Below are 19,100 nucleotides of genomic sequence, written 5' to 3' on the forward strand. Positions count from 1 at the left end.
TGTTCAGCTGCATATGTTGTTCACACAGATGGCATTTCAGAACATCAAGGAAGTCAGGAGCGGCTCACAGCACACAGCTTATGGGGGGTGGGGTTGAGGGTAATTCCTAAGATCGGTGTGAGGTCCAGCTCATCCTCAGAGACACCAGGAGGAGGAGTGAATCGGAAGCGTTGGAGCAGCGCGGTGAAGAAGAGGAAGAGTTCCATCCTGGCCAGACTCTCTCCCAGACACGCCCTGCGTCCTGAGAGCAAGGAGAAGGTTTCCATTTAGCACACACACACACAACCTTGTGTCCTACTTGAACACACACATAAACTTGTGTCCTACTTGCACACTTACACAAGCTTGTGTCCTACTTGCACACTTACACAAACTTGTGTCGTACTTGCAGACTTACACAAATTTGTGTCGTACTTGCACACTTACACAAACTTGGCTACTGCACCTTACATACCTGTACATAATACTATTCAAAGCCTTAATCAGAAATTAATCTAATTACTTAAATTACGCTTATTATTGTGAAGCTCAGCAAACCTCCCCACAGTGCCTATTTCTATCAAGAGGCTGAGAACTAACACACACTTCACATTTAAATAACTTACTGTCTAACTTCGCAGTAATTCAACTGCTGTAAGGTGTTACAATTTTGAATCAACTGACAGGGGTGGACTCACTTTGGTTGTATACTGTAGGTTTTCTAAGTTGAACTAGGTGCCGGCTAAACGTGCCCAAATGTCATGATACCCAATATGAACGATATTTGTTGTCCATCAAGAATGTAAGAACTAGCACACTCTTCCCATGCCCAAACACACTTAACTCCCTGCCTGCACAGATACGGTCAGATATGCCACTCCACAAATCAACTCATGACGTTAATGGTGATGTTGTGGGAGGACATTCTGTGCCGTGTTATGGCAAATGGGTATACTGTATTATAAAACAATTGGGTTCTATCGCGTTATTTCGCTGTTTCTGATTGGACGAGAGACGTTCCATGAGTTGGATTTTCCGTCAACATACCAACTCTTGGACTTTTCACAGCTAATAATAAATCACTCCGCGATGAAACATTCTTTAGCGCATTGATGATAACCGTTAATTCAAAATTCCAATTTTGAATCAACTGACAGGGATGGACTCACTTTGGTTGTATACTGTAGGTTGTCCACTCCTCTGGCTTCTCTAACTCTGTGCTCATAACAAACAAACAATAAATGTGAACAGCTATGAAAATGGATACCTGCAGAGAATGCCAGAAAAGCGTCTCTCTTGACAAACTGCCCCTGGTCATCCAGGAAGTGTTCTGGGTGGAACATGTAAGGCTGCTCCCATTCAGATTCGTCTCTCAGTACTGAGGTGAGCAGAGGAATCACAGCAGTGCCCTGGGGGAAGAGGATGGAGAGAGGAAGACATCACTAACACACAAACTGTTAAAATAAGTTCATGTTAGTGTTAAACTATGAAAGTGTTGATTTTCACAGTAAGATGGAGGAGACTAGAGAGGATGGAGAGAGGAAGACAAGGGAATTATGAGGCATGAATAGAGAGGTGTAGAATTTGGGGAGGAGGATGGGTGGGAGTTTAGAAGAGCTAATCGTGCCTATAGGGTGTTCTATTCCAATCGCTATACATATTCACAACCAAATGGCATTTACTTTAACGTGACGCAATGAGGTAATGTTGAATAAACTGCGGTTAATACCTGGGTGCTGTCAATACACAGGTTTGTTTTATAATTTACATAAATACTTTTAAGCGGTTAATATACAGTGTGGTTAATAGTCGTGAAAACACAGTATACATCTTCACTATATTAACCAACAAACATCAACATGTAACATCAACAAGCCACAACTGTACCTTTTGGATGAAGAAACCCTGGAAATGCACATCACAGCTTGTGGTGTGGGCAATATTTAAAGGCACAATGTTGGCTACTCTCTGGATCTCGTGGATCACGGCGTCAGTGTAGGGCAGGCTCTTCCTGTCCTCCACCACAGGCTGTCGGTCTCCGATCACCCTGTCAATGTCCTCCTGCACTCGGTCTACATTTGATGAGGGAACAAACCAAGGAGTGAGATGTTAAGGCACAGTCCTTGATTCAAGCAAATGGTTGTTTGAAATGTACGCACTACAGTTTTTGAGCACAGACACTGGACAGACACCAAGAGAAACGTGAGGAAAGTTTAGCTGAATTTGATGAAGAGTGTAACGGATTATAAATCAAGAACTGCACCTTAAAGAAGGCCACAAGCAATTATCAGGCACTTTTTGAAAATCCTTGCAGAAGCCGAGACTATTTATCTTTTGGTCTCTCAAACTCTTCTCTCGGACATCAGGTGTATTTAAAACTTTAATGTTGTCACTCAGGTGAATCCTATATCCATGAATAACAATCTAATGCAGTAGAATGCAATAGCATAGATAGTCAGCTTTGTGCTGAATTCTCCTCATACCCTGTATGTGGGGGTACTTGGCCATCAGCAACAGTGCCCAGCGCAGTGTAGTCCCCGTGGTGTCAGTGCCAGCCGCAAATAGGTTGGCCACACAGAACAGCAGGTTCTCCTCATTGAACACAGAGTCCTTTTGGCCTGATTTCTGGAGGATTCAGGCGGAAACGTACATAGAGATGAGTGTGCTGACGAGCTTGATGCTTCCCATTGGTGACTTGGAAACACATGAAGTCAAACATTGCCACAAAATCACCTTTACCGCCATGAGTTGCCATGAGTCCTGACCGTATCTGTGCAGGCAGGGAGCTAAGTGTGTTTGGGCATGTGAAGAGTGTGTTAGTTTTCACCCTCTTGATAGACAGTCCTACAAGTCATAGAAGGTTGGATGTACGTATGTTGCTCGGTTACTCTCTCATTCTCTCTTCCTCTGACATCTTCCTTAGCTTCTTCTTATAGCTACCAGAAGGGTCTAGTTGTTGTTGTGTGAGGGGGTGCCATAAAGCGTTTTGTAGTTCTCACAAGAGACATTGTGCCCTGTCCACCAAAGTTACGTAGTACAGTACCAGGCATGTTGTGGCAATGGCACAGACGCCATTCACCGTATTACAAGTCAGTGATTTTGAAGCTGTTATTTTTAAGGGAAAATTGTTACATAATGTTGCTTAAAGTGATATTGCATGGGGTGAACTCACTGAACTCACAGTGTTAATCAATCAGACCAATAGACTGGTAATCAATCAGAATCAATTAGACCATTACTTATACCTGTATGCTGTGTAACGTCTGTGCCTTTCGAAATCTCTGCTTTATCACAAGTGAAAAACATGAAAATCCGGTGTCCTTGCTCGAATGCATAATAGACCTTACCACTATGTTTTATATTAAAGTGTGTTTTCATTGTATCAAACAGCAGTCTGCCATACAGTTATTGAACTAGAACCACGCTATGAATACACTGATAACTTGAACGATACACCACCACAGCAATGTCAAGATGTGTCCCTGAAAACTGTTCTTCAAAACAATAATCTTGTCAGTGTGTCACTTTCCAAATCACAGTACTCTTAGATTTGTTGATAATACTTAAAAATGGATGATGCTTTACCTGTGCATTCTGCTGGTGTATGAGGAAAGAGTCTACGAAGCCTCGGCTGTCCTGTGGGTTCAGTGTCTCCTGCAGGTTCTTGATACAACTCCGCATCTCTTTAAGATTTTCTCCAACATCCTTCACGACTCGAGCAACATCCTTCAGCCATGGTTTTAACCGTGGAAACATGTTGTACAGCTACAGGAAACACCACATACAGTTAAGTGTCTATCATGATGCTTCCAAAGAAAAGTTGTTATCATGATGCTTTGAAGGAAGGCGGACTCTGAGGCGAGATCAAGGAATGACATCTTCATGAGGAGGAGTTCAGTTAAATGATCTTCAGAGTCTGAATGAGACAATATTTTACAGAATGTTCTAACCTAGAGCATAAGAACAAGCAGGAAAAGACCATTGTAATGTTGTCGAAGTTACCTGTACAGATGCAGAGCCAGCAAGCCGAACGTTCTCATTGGCTCTGTCGACCATGGCCATAAACTTGGGGTCATCATACTCAAATCTGCTGCCATACACAATAGCACAGATGATATTGGAGACGGCATAGTTCACCGGCTGGGTCGTGTCAAATGCCGTACCTTAATAAATGTTAAACAAAAACACTGTAAACTATAAAGTACTTTGTTAAACGAATATTTGAAAAATATACAGTATATATTTGTGAGCAACATGTATTTTCACAGCAGACACTATTTTAATTATTTAATTACACTGCAATACACAGGAAATCATGGATTTGGACACAAAGTAACGTTTATTTACCATTCAATAGCACTCAGCAAAGCGTATGGTTTAGTTTGTTTCTTCATTAAATCTATATACTAGTTATCTGCTTAAATGTTTCTGTCACAAACTGGAGACTTGAAACAAGAAAATAGGATGCAAACACTCAAGGCGTGTTTTACTTAAATAAATCAGAGTGCCACGATGGGCAAACAAGGCAAAGTTCACAGGACAGCTTACTGATCACAAACAATTACACACAAAGACAAAGGAAAAGTCTTACATAGGAGCTCAATTAACACATTGGCTACAGGCGAGAACTAAACTTAATTAACACAAAGGCTACAGGTGAGAACTAAACTCAATTAACACCATGGCTACAGGTGAATCAAACATCGAGGAAAGCAAACATCGAGGAAAAACGAAGTTGTGAGGGAAATACTAAACACAGGAGAGGATGACCGGGCTGGAGTAGCATATGGAGCAAGAGCAGGAACAGAAACAGAGGAGCGTGCAGCTAAGGTTGTGACAGTTTCAAATGTGTATCTCCGAGAGCAACTATTTTAAATAAAGAAAGAGAAAAGAGAAAGAGAATCCATTTAGCAAAAAACAGAACACATTCTGAGAGCCTACTTGTAACAGGGTTAACACAAACAGCTGAAATAGAAAAAATCGTGTTGTCATCAGCTAGTGTTTAATGAGGACAACAGTAGTGTGGTCACTTACAACTCAAGGGACTATTACCCTTCCAAAATTGCAACCTATACATTTCTGCACAAAATCTATTTTAACAGGAAACTGGAAAAACAGGACAGACAGGAAATCGTGGAATGGTACTGTTTCTTTAACAGTAAATAGTAGCCACACTGGCACACTACAGCTTTTCATTGTTCTGCTTCTGCTTTATAGTATTTTTTTTTTTACATCTATATTCCAGTCCTCTTCTGTCTTAAATATACATATCAAACTGTGTATATCCGAGAGCCATGTTTTTTGGTCATTATTTAAATGGTAAACTTGAATTCGCTGTTGGAGTTATGGACACGTTAAGGCAGTTCAAGAGCATTGAGGGGTGAAAGGATTGATCTATCAAACATATAAATTACAACTGGGTTGGTTACACAGTAATGTTGAAAGATGAATATATCCGTCCCAAAAAACACTGCTAAAATTAAGAATATTAATAACGAATATTAATAACCTTCACATTTTCCAAATACTTCAATCAGGCGTCGAGTCTCTTCTATAATCTTCTCCTCACTCCTTCTCTTGCCCATTCCAAATGTTCTCAAGTTTGTGAGGGCAAAACGTCTCATCTCTTTCCAGTTCTCTCCGTTGGAAAATAAGATGCCTGCATCTAACATTAACGTGAAAAAAAACAACAGAGAATGGGAACACACACAAACAATACATTGTTTGTACATAACAGAAAACTTAGCATGTACGTAGTTACACTTTAAACCGTGTCAGAAGAGTGCAGCCAGACTAAGGGCATATAAATAAATGCAAAACCACAACAAGTGACCTTTTGCATCTGTGTGCAAGGAGTGAGACAGACATGCAGGGATTTCAGGGTTTTTTTGGTGCCCAATTTTAACATTTGTAAACATTAGTGTTTCTACAGTATTTGAAAATCTCTCTTTTATACACTATATTGTACTTCAGGTCCATCTTGGCTAATTACTTTGTTGTCCTCTCTGGCATAAACGTCTCAAATTCACTAACGCATGATTTTTTTCAGCCAGTTCACTCATTTTCTTCACAATTTGAAGAAAAGCAAACAATCTCTAAAAGCCTCAGCTGTAACACAGAGGACTAAAGCCTTACCGAGCCCTTTGTTGATATCATGAATCATAGGGGTGATATCTCTGTCCCCAAACTCCTCTGCATGGTTCACTAGCGCTTGCTTAACAGTTGTGTATCCTGTTAAGACGACCACTTTCTTAGGACCAAAGTAAATGGTAAAGACAGACCCATACATCTTGGAGAGCTGCAGGGAATGAAAGCAGTAAGCATCAGTAAAAACACACTAACCATCAGTGTTATAGTCCAGTGCCTGTACATGACAATAAACACACTGGCGTGGATATTATCCAAATGATGTGAGAACGTATACACAAGATTAACATACAGGCACACCATAGTGACATTTGTGCTAACCTCACAAAGTGAATCATAGGGCTTCTTCAGATCGAGCAGCAGCAGGTTACCCAGGATGGGCAGTGGTCTGGGTCCTGGAGGTTCCTTCCCTTTCTCTGTGTTGCTGACACCAGAGGAGTGAAGACAGACAAACAGCAACAACAGCACCGCAACCAGCAGAGGAAATGTGCAGGGTTGTTGGAGAAGTGCCTCCAGTAAAGCCATGGAAGCCGACAGGAAAAGAAAGTGTGTTTCGAAACAATAGAATGATGTTGAAGCCTTTCAAGCAGCTAACAAAAATGGGGGCAGAAGAAACCGTGTTATCTATTAGCAGTAGCTGCAAAGTATGTGATCCTACTTTAACAACAGTAGGCTAAGCAGTGCACATCTGCGTATGATACTACCTGCGTCAAGCTACAGCTCACTTTTTTCTTTGGACTTGAGAGATAGAGAAAATGTGTGTGTGTGTGTGTGGGGGGGGGGGGTGCTCCCTGCATCAACAGAGCAAGGCCAGAGTGTGAGACAGTGGGAGGATGAGGGTGAAGAAAGCTACAACCATTTAGCTAAATCCAATCAGGATTAAACCAGAATGAGGGCAAAAATGGAGAAATTGTTACAAATCTCTCCTTCTGCCGAGTCAACACCTCATTACAAGGGCCCTGGATATGTGAAACCAGGAGAGAAAGCAGATACGACAGCCAAAGTATTCTGGGAAGGAGATAAGGTAAGAAATAAGAAAGTAGATAAGAAAGTTAGGAGGAAGATGTAGAAGAGCTGGACAGGGAGACGGAAAGGTTACAAGAAACAAATATGTGTCAGTTTAAGGAGAACATTCTGGAATTTTGGAAGGACAGGGACAGAAAGTATGCTGGGTTGGCAAATGACAGGATACAAATGTTTACAGGAAGAACGAAGAGAGAAGCAATACAGGTCCCAGTACGGGAATTCGAAAGTATGATGCCATTAATTACTAAACAGCAGCATACTCATTCTCAACCAAGGGGTCATTCAGATGTGGGTGGGTTGATCTCACGTCTCCCCATGTCACAAGAGTGGGCAACATGATTTGTTTTATATAGTGGAGTTGAAAGCAGTAAAAGTATGGAATAAAGTATGTAGAATTGAGATGTTAAAGTGATCAATGGATGGAGTGGAAGACATAAACGGATTTTTTTGTAATAAGATGGAAGGAAGGATAGAAGACTGTCAAGTCAGAAGAATAGCATGTACTCAAAACAAGTGATGGAACATGCAAACAAGACCACTCAGCTAGGCCTAATTAAAATGGGTGATGCTTCAGACATGCAAACAAATAGGTTCAAATAGGTCAATATAATGATTAAAATAATTTAAATAATGAATTAAATCTGTGGCTTGCAACATAAATAGCACCAATCATTCCTGGGCAGTAGTTTGAGTTGGTAGCTGTCCACAGAAAAGCATATCCACTCCAATGATAACGCACAAAAACAGCACTAATGCAACTTTACTGACGTCCGTCGAATCCTATACATTTACCAGTTATCATTTTAGACAGCAGCAGCCTATAGCAATAGCCTATATAGTAGCCTATTTTAGACACTTGTTTAATGGAATTGTTTAATGGAATTGTTTATTTTTTTCGTGCTCTCTCGCCGTCAAGCAAGGAATATATGCGAAACACAATGTTGCCACTCGATAGTAAATCGTAGTAAATCTATCGGGTGCTTTGCATTAAGGTGAAAAATGCTGCTCTTGTGCCGCCATCTCCTGAGCAGACATTCGAAATTTCAAAGAGTAGCCTGATCGGGAAGTGAAATAAACAATTGTCCAGTGATTTTTTTCCTATGTTGCTCAAATCAACTTCTAACATGCTAGACCACTACTATATGGTAGGCCAGAGCAGTAGAAAAACAGCAATGGCTCAGACAGGCAAATCAGTTTTCAACATATCACCCGCCATTACCATAGACCTTTGTACTACTGCAAGGACAGCATGGACAAGCGTGACGTCTGACACTTAATTGAATTTTGGGCGTTCATTCAATTCATATTTAACATTTCACACGTGTCATTGATATATCATATTTCATGTAGCCTGCAGAGATAAAATGAAAGCCCACCTAACAGTGTTTCCTCTGAGCTAAACACAAGTGAACAGACTAAAAAGACAACGTATATCAAAACACAAAAAACAAGTTCAGTTGCAAAACCTAAAGTTATAAAACAGAAACAGAACATTTTCCAGGTAATCAGTCTCAATAAGTCAGTCTTATTTCAGTTAAAATTGAAGTGTCTGCATTTTGAAGCACATGCAATGGAGAGACTGCAGAATAAATCCAATTTAAACATTACAGTAATCCAGAGAAGTGATACACACATGGGCAAGTGTTTCCATAACATATAGAACCACAGATGGAGCTAGGGATTCACTGGCAAATTAGACTGATTATTACCCATCAAATCAGACTGCGTCAAACTAAAACTACAGTGGTGAAAAAAGGATTTACATTCCTGAAAAAATCCTGTGCATAATATGCATTATTTTTACATTTCTGTTTATATCTGCTCTGTGCATTTCCGTATGTCTATTGATGTCAAATATGGCAAAGTGATCAGTACAAATTACAACTGCCCTTAACCTCACAGCCCTTGCTTAACATAGAACTAGATACTAATCTTGATTAAAAAATGTAAGTTGCATTGGCCGGGAATCGAACCCGGGCCCTCCCCGGAGAGCCGAGAATAATTGAGCTAAACGGACCTAAACGCTTTCCCATGCATTTCCAATGGTAGTGAAAACCACTACGGATGTAATATTATTTTGGCCACAACAACTTTTTGGCGCTGTTCCGAGTTTTTTTTAAAGACGCGCTGTCTTTGAAATTTTACTTCAGGCACACTTCTGACAGGAGACGGGACAAGTCTCCAGAGACTCAATAAAATTGTAAGTTGCATTGGCCGGGAATCGAACCCGGGCCTCCCGCGCGGCCGTCGAGAAAAGTTTACCTAAACCGACCTAAACGCCTTTTAACATGCATTTCAATGATAGTGCTGTGTGCATGTCATATTCTTTTGGCCACTCTTGGGGTTGTGGCGCTGTTCCGACTTTTTCTATAGTTAACATGCATTTCAATGATAGTGCTGTGTGCATGTCATATTCTTTTGGCCACTCTTGGGGTTGTGGCGCTGTTCCGACTTTTTCTATAGACCCGCGGTGCTCAAATTTAGTTTTGACTTCAGGCAAACCTCTAACGGGAGACGGTCATAGACAAGTCACCGGAGAATCGCCAGATATCACAAGAGACGGTACAAGTGACCAGATCATCGCTACATTTTCGCATTTATTGACTTCAGTGTTCGTTTTCATTCGTCAAAGGTAAGACACGTTGCTTTATTTTCAAAAAAGTTAGACTGCTTTGTGATAACATTAGTTCGCTGCTAATTCGCTTGGTTGATGCGATAGAACTGCCCGGAATTAAGTTTGGGGTAATTATGAATCGCCAGATATCACAAGAGACGGTACAAGTGACCAGATCATCACTACATTTTCGCGTTTATTGACTTCAGTGTTCATTTTCATTCGTCAAAGGTAAGACACGTTGTTTTATTTTCATAAAAGTTAGCCTGCTTTGTGATGACATTAGTTCGCTGCTAACTCGCTTGGTTGATGCGATAGAACTGCCCGGAATTAAGTTTGGGGTAATAATGGGCTAAACAATGAATGAACATCATGCTATTTGTTGATATTGTGTGTGTTTTTTAGGTTGTTGCTTAATATTATATATTCGTCAGCGGTTGCCTACCTAGCATCACCCGCAGGGTAACGCAGAAGATTTGTGGTGAAATAACACGTTAAAGTATGAATGGACATGATATAGTTATATGGACATTATATAGTTATATGCATAGTTTTCATGACGTGACGTTAAATAGTCTTGTCAGTCCGTTTATATCAATCGTGTGTTGACAAGTTAACTATAGCCTACCTCAGCATTGCTCACTTGCTAAGAGACTGGCGCTACAGATGTGTGTTGAAATTACGTGATAACATGATTGTATTTCGTATTTTTGTGTATCTGGTTTTGATGTCGTGATGTTAACTCATCTTTACACCATGGATCTGTGACTCCTAAGATGTCTGACTAGTTAGGCTACATATTGCATCAACTAAAACAGCTGTACTACTAAGGGATTGATACCATCTCTCTTTTTAAAATACAAATGTGATATTAATATGTTCAAATTCATTTGGCAGAACTAGTAGTGCCAGAGTAGACTTTCAGACAAGCAGTAGAGGTCTGCCTACTGTATTAATCAAGTGTGATAAGACTCTGATCTAGGCAACACTTCTCCTACCCCCCCTCTCTCTCACACACACTTAACTGCTCTCCAACTCCTGCTGCAAAGACCGTCCCACCCCCCTGTTGTTTTCGCATGCACGCCATCAAAAAGGTGTGAGAAACTATTGTCTTGACTCTTGACCCTGTGAACTATTTCACTGCAAGCCCCCCCACACACACACGCACACACTGTACTTCCTCCCAGACTCAGAGGTGTGAGAAACTATTGTCTTTACCCTCTGAACTATTTGACTGAAGTTCATAGAAGATAACCCAAACTTATGTTTTTACCTTATGGTAGGTCAAGATGCAGAGGGTGGTGTTCTTCCCAGGTAAGCTCAGTGTTGTGTTCCGCAAGGGACCAGGTGGATTTCTCTTACAGGAACCCTCTGCAGAAGCCAGACGGATCAAGGATGACCCCACTCGTCAGGACAGGTCTGCCCCGATGAGAGAGGACCTCGTGCAGCAGAATGCCCTGGCTGCGGTTCGTCAGAGAGGGGGTGATGCCTCAGACAGGACGGAGGTGCTAGGAGACTACATCCTGCAGTTTGGCAAGTATAAAGGGAAGGCTTTCAGGTGGCTTTTGGAGAATGATGTTGGCTATACATGTTACCTTGTCAAGAGTATGCGTAAGGAGGAGGCTGCAGGTGTTTTCAAGGCCGAGGGGCATAGCAAGGATAGTCTACTGTCCTTTGTGAATTATGCTCTGAGTTTTGCAGAGATCCAGTCTCTCCTCGCCTACGAGGCCAGGGGAGAGGGTGTGGTGACAGCCACATCAGAGGACGACCAGCTGGTTGGCTTTGGCGACCGGGCCAAGAGCACCTGGAAGGAGATCTGGGACAGCAGAGCTGATGGCTACGCAGGATTCATCATCAGGAAGAGATGCCTCCCAGGGACACGGATGGACAAGCTGCAGCAGTACCTACGGAAGAGGCAGAAATCCACACCTGCTGAGCCTGCCTCAAGAGCCCCTACCAACCCCCTGAGTAAGTCACTTTTTGACAACGACATTTGACAAAGGTTGTTGATTCTAGTTCATTTTAGTCCTACAGACAAATTGATTGATGTTTTCATTCACTCTTTTCCTTGTCTGTGCCACCAGCGATGGATGACGATGAAGAGCTGGAGGAGGCGATGCTGAGCCTCACACCATCTAAGCTACAACTGCAGAGCTGTTAGTACGCTATTATTACACGTCTCAAATGTCAGAACTAATGATAGCAGTCAATTTTGTATCTTATGTTTTCCCATTGTATTTCTCTGTGTCTGTGTGTAACCAGTTGCGGTGCCAGCAGCAGCAGCAGCAGCTGCCATACCAGGAGTGTCTCCAAGAGCAAAGACAGGTTTTTACATAAAAGGTTTCAGGGCTGGAGTATGATTCTTTTACATGATGAATTGCCCTCCAAAACTGAATCTTCATTTCAATTCTTACCATGTTTGTGTTCTGGCCATGTTCCGGCCATGTTCCTCTAACAATATGGTTGTATACTAACTGTCTCAAGGGCCATGAATCCCTGCCATGATGAATTGATAACCGTCCTGTGTCTGTGCGTGTGTGTGTATGTGTGTGTGAGACAGAAAGAGAAAGGTGTGTGTGTGTGTGAAGGGACATGAATCCCTGCCATGATGAATTGATAACCGCCGTAAGGGACATGAATCCCTTCTATGATGAATTGATTCCATCCACGATGAGGGTAAGTAGTCATTTTTGTTCTCCTTGCATGTGTTAGTTAAAAAAAAAAAAATATGAAACAGCGTTGGATACTACTTAGACTTGAATGCATGCTTGTTCATTGAGTCATATTACTTCTCCTGCTTAGACTACTGAGTAGCAATTAGGAAAATTGGAGTGTGGGAATTAGACATTTTACATTTGTGAAGCTATGAGAAGCAGGAGAAGTATACGTATGGCTGTTTTAGTTCCTACTAACACTGAAACTTTTGTAGATTGTGAATTCTCAAATGACAAATTATGTTCTCTGTTGTAGTCCCATCGGCGACGCTGTCCAAACCCCCCCCTGATACAACTGGTCAACTGCGGGCATCACCAGTTGATGGTAAAAACACTCTTATCCTGTTTGTGTTATCAAATGTTGTGTTCATTTAGAAAATATTAATTGTTTCATTTTGACTGTATACTTTCCCACAGCTCCAGCCTCTCAGAGTGTGAAGAAGAGGACACCTGTTGCCCTTCCACCACAGCTGGCATTCCTGGTGCAGGAGACAGAGTCAACTCAAGGTATGCTTTCTGCTTAATGCATGGCTGATTTAACTCAGTGTCATTTTCTTTTTCATGCTTATAGCCTGTACAAATGCATAACAGAAAGACTTCACTCTTTTTTAGGTCCCAGCACAAGCGCTGCTCACACCGCTGCACGCAAAGTGCTTACTTTCGAGGACAGTGCTGAAGATGGTAAGTGCATGTAGACAAACTCTATTTTATGAACTCCTGACACTAAGATGTTGTCTTAACACTGCTTTATTTTCTATCTAATATCTTACCATTAAATCAATAATGAATAACAGGGCAGTAATAACCTTTTTGTTCTATCTGTTTTCCTTCTTAAAATCTTAGTTCCCTCAGCTCAGGCCCCTGTTCCTGTACCTCGACCTGTTCTTGGCTCTCTACCTGTTCGTGTGCCTCTGCTGAGGCAGGACCAGGATGTCCTCCACTGGAACTGTTCACAACAGCAGAAGATGTGGATGAAGACAGAGCTAAAGGATCTCGGGCTGTGGCCTGGGTCTCGGCCAGTGCGTAACCCCGGCAGCACAATTTCCCTGTGGCGTCTACCCCCACAACCTGAGCTAATTGAGACGACGGCTGAGCTCCCATCCCCCAACTTCTTTCGGCTCCATCCTTTCTTCATTTGGAAGCCTGAGGCTGACATCATGGCCAGGATGAGAAACTGTTACGTCCTGCCATGTCATCACGGCTGTCCTCATCCGCAGGTGGTCTCAGCTGGTGTGGGCAGGCCTCGTGTGATTGTTGGCACCAGTGGTCAATACTACATGTTGTCCTCACGACTCTCCTGCAAGGCTTGTGGCAAGTACTGGTTTGCTGACAGTCCGCCATGGCTTGAGATGTTGCCCAAGCGCTTCTTGAACCTTCTGCCCGCGCTTGTGACTTACAAGAAGGCCATCTGCAAGTCAGTGATGCACGAGCTGAGGCGCACTGGGAAGTCGCCCAACGACATGGCAAACCAAGTGAACGAGCTCCTGCATCTCAAGTATGAGCGAGCTCACCTGGCCTACCTACAAGCCATAGAGGGTGTCTGGGATGCTGAGGCTGGCGTGCACGGACAGAGGACCATCGGGCAGTTCCTGAGGAGGGAGAACCAGCCTCGTGCTTTCGGATCTTACGACGATCCCGATGGCTGGTGTGGAGTCTCTGTGTCTGGTTTTTACCTGACTGACTGCCTTATCAACGAGTACAGACGTCAAGAGCCGGCCATTTCCAAACTCCTCCAGGGCACCTTCGGGCAGACCTTCAGGTCTGATCACACCAGGAAGGTTGCGCGCAAAGTGACGTTGGCATCTGGAGTCATGTCCAGTTATGCAGTCATGAACGAGAACTGGCTGATTGTTTCCTGGGTGATGGTTCAGGCTGAGACTGAGAGGTCCTTGGAGCCGATGTACCAGGGAATGGCCAAGAGGTACAGTGACGCGGGAGTGGAAAAGGCAGGCTACCACTGGATGGACAGGTGAGAACAGCAATATTCTTTTTTCACTGTCACTCAAATTGCCAATGCCATGTCTAATTAACAAAATAACTTTGTTGAAAAAAGAATAGCCAGGGTTTTCTTCTGTGCAGTACCCAAAATGCACATTTAAATCAAACTTAAGACTTACAAAAAAGGACAGGACTATGAAACCAACCACAATAGTAACATGTAACATGACGCATGCATACAACACGAAACATGCCACACGAAACAATGACCAACAGAGACTGAGGGGAGGGTTTACATGCACAAGGGCAAACTAGATAAAAAGACACAGGTGAACTTCACAAATAAAAGTGCAAGACAGTCCTGACAGTAATGCTTATGTATCTTTGTTATCTTTGTGCCTTGCAGGGACTGCTGTGCTCCGTTCAAAATCCCAGACTGCATTCCTGATGAGCATTTGCACTGGGAAGCGTGGAAGACAACCCCTCCCATTGTTGCTGAAGCCACCGCTGGACCGCTGGCAAACACCTGTGCCTCACGCTCTCATTTCAATGGCAGCATTGTTGTAAAACTGGACCTGTTCCACTGCATGAGGCGTTTTACACGTGAGTGCGTCTCCGAACACCACAGCCTGTATAGCACGTTCTGCCAGCTCCTCTCTGCTGCCTTCTCTGTGGTGGATCAGGAGGACTTGAAGCGACTCCGGGACGCCTACGAGTTCTGCCGGATCCGTCCGGCCAATCCCACGAAGCAACACACTAGAGAGCACTGCAGAACCAGAATCCCACACCCCGCAGAGCTGCTGGACAGAGTCGAGAAAGTGATGAAACACTTTCACCTCGCCACGGACCCCAACAACGTCCGACTCTTTAAGCGGTCCATGCTTAAGAGATGGCGCATCCAGAGAGTCCACATTCTCCGTGGTTGCCTCAGCGACCCTGAACTCACAGAGGGCATTATGTACAGGTATGGTGGAACTCTCCAGCTAAACCACGTAGCTGGAGAAGGCGCCAAAGTTCCCATATGGATCCCTGTCAGAGGTACGTCGCAGCAGGAGGGGTACCACTTCCACCAGGCCCAGTGGGTCACGGGGACTCATGTCTCCACCGAACTGTTCCAGGCCCAGGGCATGACCGGAGTGGCGCGGTGGAACTTTCAACGGCTGGTGGACCTGAAGCAGCCAGGCGTCATCCTCCCTGCTGTCTTCGATCCAGCTTTGACAGCGGAGCTGAACTCTGCCTCAAGGAGAGTGACTGGAGAAGAGAAGTATCCTGCACTCCACCTCTCTGACAGGGACACCGGCGAGAAGTTTGGCTTGGAGTACCATGAGCCAGGCTGCCGTCCAGTCCCTCTGGATTGGGCCAAACACAGAGCACAAAAGACTGCCGAACCTGCTGCTCTTGTGCCTCCGTCACCCGGTCCTGCCCAAGCACCAGAGGTGACACCCGCCACCAGCTGGACGCCGCGCTCTGGCACACGACCTCCCGGACCAGCACCCTCCTCCAGCTGGTCACAGCACCCTGACGCACCATCCCCTGGACCAGCACCATTTGTTGGCCATCGTCTAAAGCGCGAGATGCCGACGACAGACGAAAGCCAGGAACCTCCCGTAGCAATGGGTAGAGTTTGGGGCACACATATTTGTATTACATCGTAATGATTTTAAATGATTAACTAAGGAACTAATTATTCTTTATTGTGTTTCAGAACTTTCATATGCCCTGCCACAGCGGTCCTCGCCGAGGAGTGCCCGCACTGGACCCGTCAAGACAGGTGGACGGGTTTTTGTGTTGGACCACACACGCTGGACGGCACCCATGAGAGCCGCCATCGACGGCTTGCTGCAGAGGTACCACGGGGAGAAGGACATGCTTAATCTTGTGGATCAAGATTATGCAAGCATGGTCCATCAAGCCGCAACAGATCCGAACAGCCTGCTTCATCCCACAACCAAGCTACACATCTCCCGCTATGTGAAGCACCTGGCCAAACTGCTGAACATCAGTTCATCTTTGAACACGGGCCAGGAATCACTTGAGGAGACTCAACATCTGTGGCACTCTTTGACAGAGGGGAGTGAGACAACCACCGTTCCTGTGGTCACCATGGAGCCCGCCACCGTGAATCCACCTGCACCACCCACACATCTGTCACAAGAGTCGATAGAGAAAATAGTGGAGGATGTTTTGAAGAAGCAGCAGCAGTACCAGCAGCAACAGCAACAACAACAGCAACAGCAACAGCAGCAGAGAAGACAGACAAAGACCTGTCTTGCCTGTGGACAGCCCAAGTCTGAATTTGAAACTGATGGATCCACCGTCCACCACTTTTACCAGCAAGGGTCTGTGCGCTATTTCTTTTGCTCTAGAAAGGTGCATCAGACTTATGCTGCTGAGGGACTCTCAGACCCAAAAATGTCCTTTGAGGAGTTTGCGCAGACAGAGTTCTTTCAGAGGGAGCTGGAGGCGACCAGAAAACGGGTGGATGATAAGAGGGAGAAAAAGAGGAAGAGACAAGACCCACAACCAGACCCACAACCAGACCCACAACCACGCCCAGGCCCGCGCCCACGCCCACGCCCACGCCCACACCCACAACCAACAGTCCGCCTCTGCAGATTCTGCCGCTTGGAACTGAAACAGGGACCAAACAGCCCTCACATTCACACGGGCTTCCCTGGAGTGGCAGGGAAATACATTTACTGCCCATCAAAGGTGTACTCTTTGTACAGAGATAAGGGCCTGGCCAAGGAGATGAGCTGGCCCGAGTTTCAGCAGTCTCCTTTCTATGAGGCTGAGAGACAAAGAACTGTGGAAGAAAGGAAGAAATGATTTCCCTGTATACCCACTGTTTGTACCCATTTTATTTTATTTGATATCATTATTGTTTATTTAATTTTTGTTCTTAATGTTTCTTATTTGACTTGTGTATATGTCTCTAGACGTACAGGTTCTTTGTTTCTGTGTGTATGTAAATAGACTACAAATGAATAGTTGTAAAACAAAGTGTACATATATTGTTTTTCTTTTCTTTATGTGTGAATGCATGAAAATGTACACACCAGAAACTAGTTTGGTTTGTTCTCTTTTTTTTATTTATTTGTTTATTTTACAAATGTCTGAATGTATGAATGTGTGAACAAAATGCTCATTGCCAGCAAAACTAAACATATCTAAGTACCGCAACATGCAACAGGCAAACCGACACACAGGTGACATGTCCCTGGTTGGTGAAATGTTTCATCTGTGTGTTTGTTTCTGCTATGTATGTACTGTGTCATTGTCATATCTAATTGTTGTCTTAAATTATCCATATTATTTCTAAAACTTTACTTACAGTCTAATTATTTCATTTGTCATATATACATTATTTCACATGTTCATAAATAAAACTGGAACTTTCTTTGAAATATTGCACACTGCCTTTTTGTCCTGCTTAAATAAAAACAATATAGTATGTATATATCTATATCTCAGCTTAATTACACCATCTACAACAATAGGTTCTGAGTCATAAGAAAGGAGGATTTTAATGATAAGCACACTGTTACAAACAAGTGAAGAACTAAAAAAAAACATTAAAAGATTTCCACAAAGACAAAAAGTTCTGAGTCATGAATAATGGAGGATTTTAATGATAATTAAACACACTGTTACAATCACGTGAAGACATAAAAAAAACATTATAAGATCTCCACAAAGACACTGGAAATATGTTGAAGTAGTATTTCACCATATTCAATGTAGTAGCATTTACATTCTATAAACTGCAAAAATATATATTTTTACTTACAAAAACGTAATTAATTGTTAATCTCCAAGTATTTTCAATGCTTTTTACTCAGAAATAAAACATTATAAGATCTCCACAAAGACACTGGAAATATGTTGAAGTAGTATTTCACCATATTCAATGTAGTAGCATTTACATTCTATAAACTGCAAAAATATATATTTTTACTTACAAAAACGTAATTAATTGTTAATCTCCAAGTATTTTCAATGCTTTTTACTCAGAAATAAAACATTATAAGATCTCCACAAAGACACTGGAAATATGTTGAAGTAGTATTTCACCATATTCAATGTAGTAGCATTTACATTCTATAAACTGCAAAAATATATATTTTTACTTACAAAAACGTAATTAATTGTTAATCTCCACGTATTTTCAATGCTTTTTACTCAGAAATATCACATTCAATAACACCGCGATCGGGATACGAACCCCGTCTTTTGGGGAATCAGAAATAAATAAATAAATGAACGGACCCAGCGCGAATGCGTCGATCCTATTGGCTTGCTGGACTCGTCCAGTATTCTCGACTGGCCCCCGCGTGGCAGGCGAGAATTCTACCACTGAACCACCAATGCAGAACTGTCTGTAATACATGGTCATGTGACCTCGACAAACAGTACTGTTTCATTCTTCATTGACAACACAAACTTCTCTGGCAGTTTTCCCTTACTTCTTTTCAAAGTTTAAAGTGGACGTAACTACCATATAATTAATGCACTTACCCTAATTGACACTTAGTGTACAGTTTACACTAGGTCTTACTACAGAGCCATTTTGTTGAGTTAACTACAACATCATTAATACAGTTAACCAACCTGACAGTTCACAGAATCTGGGTATTATAGTTGAACATAGAGTTCACACTAACAAACTCACTAGTAAACTA

General features: G+C 42.9%; 1 protein-coding gene across 1 annotated transcript; it reads right to left on the minus strand.

Annotated features, from left to right (window-relative positions):
* Positions 1-53: 53 nt before the first annotated feature.
* LOC308366896 (cytochrome P450 2K1-like) lies at positions 54-6,651 on the minus strand (the record flags this gene model as incomplete). The annotated part of the gene is made up of 9 exons (XM_080840686.1): positions 54-241; positions 1,247-1,388; positions 1,867-2,051; positions 2,463-2,604; positions 3,565-3,744; positions 3,982-4,142; positions 5,489-5,638; positions 6,115-6,277; positions 6,448-6,651. 9 exons carry the CDS (start codon positions 6,649-6,651, stop codon positions 54-56), a joined length of 1,515 nt encoding a protein of 504 aa, XP_080696812.1.
* Between the last annotated feature and the right edge of the window lie 12,449 nt (positions 6,652-19,100).

Source organism: Sprattus sprattus, assembly GCF_963457725.1.
Source record: "Sprattus sprattus genome assembly, chromosome: 6".
Classification (NCBI taxonomy): domain Eukaryota; kingdom Metazoa; phylum Chordata; class Actinopteri; order Clupeiformes; family Clupeidae; genus Sprattus; species Sprattus sprattus.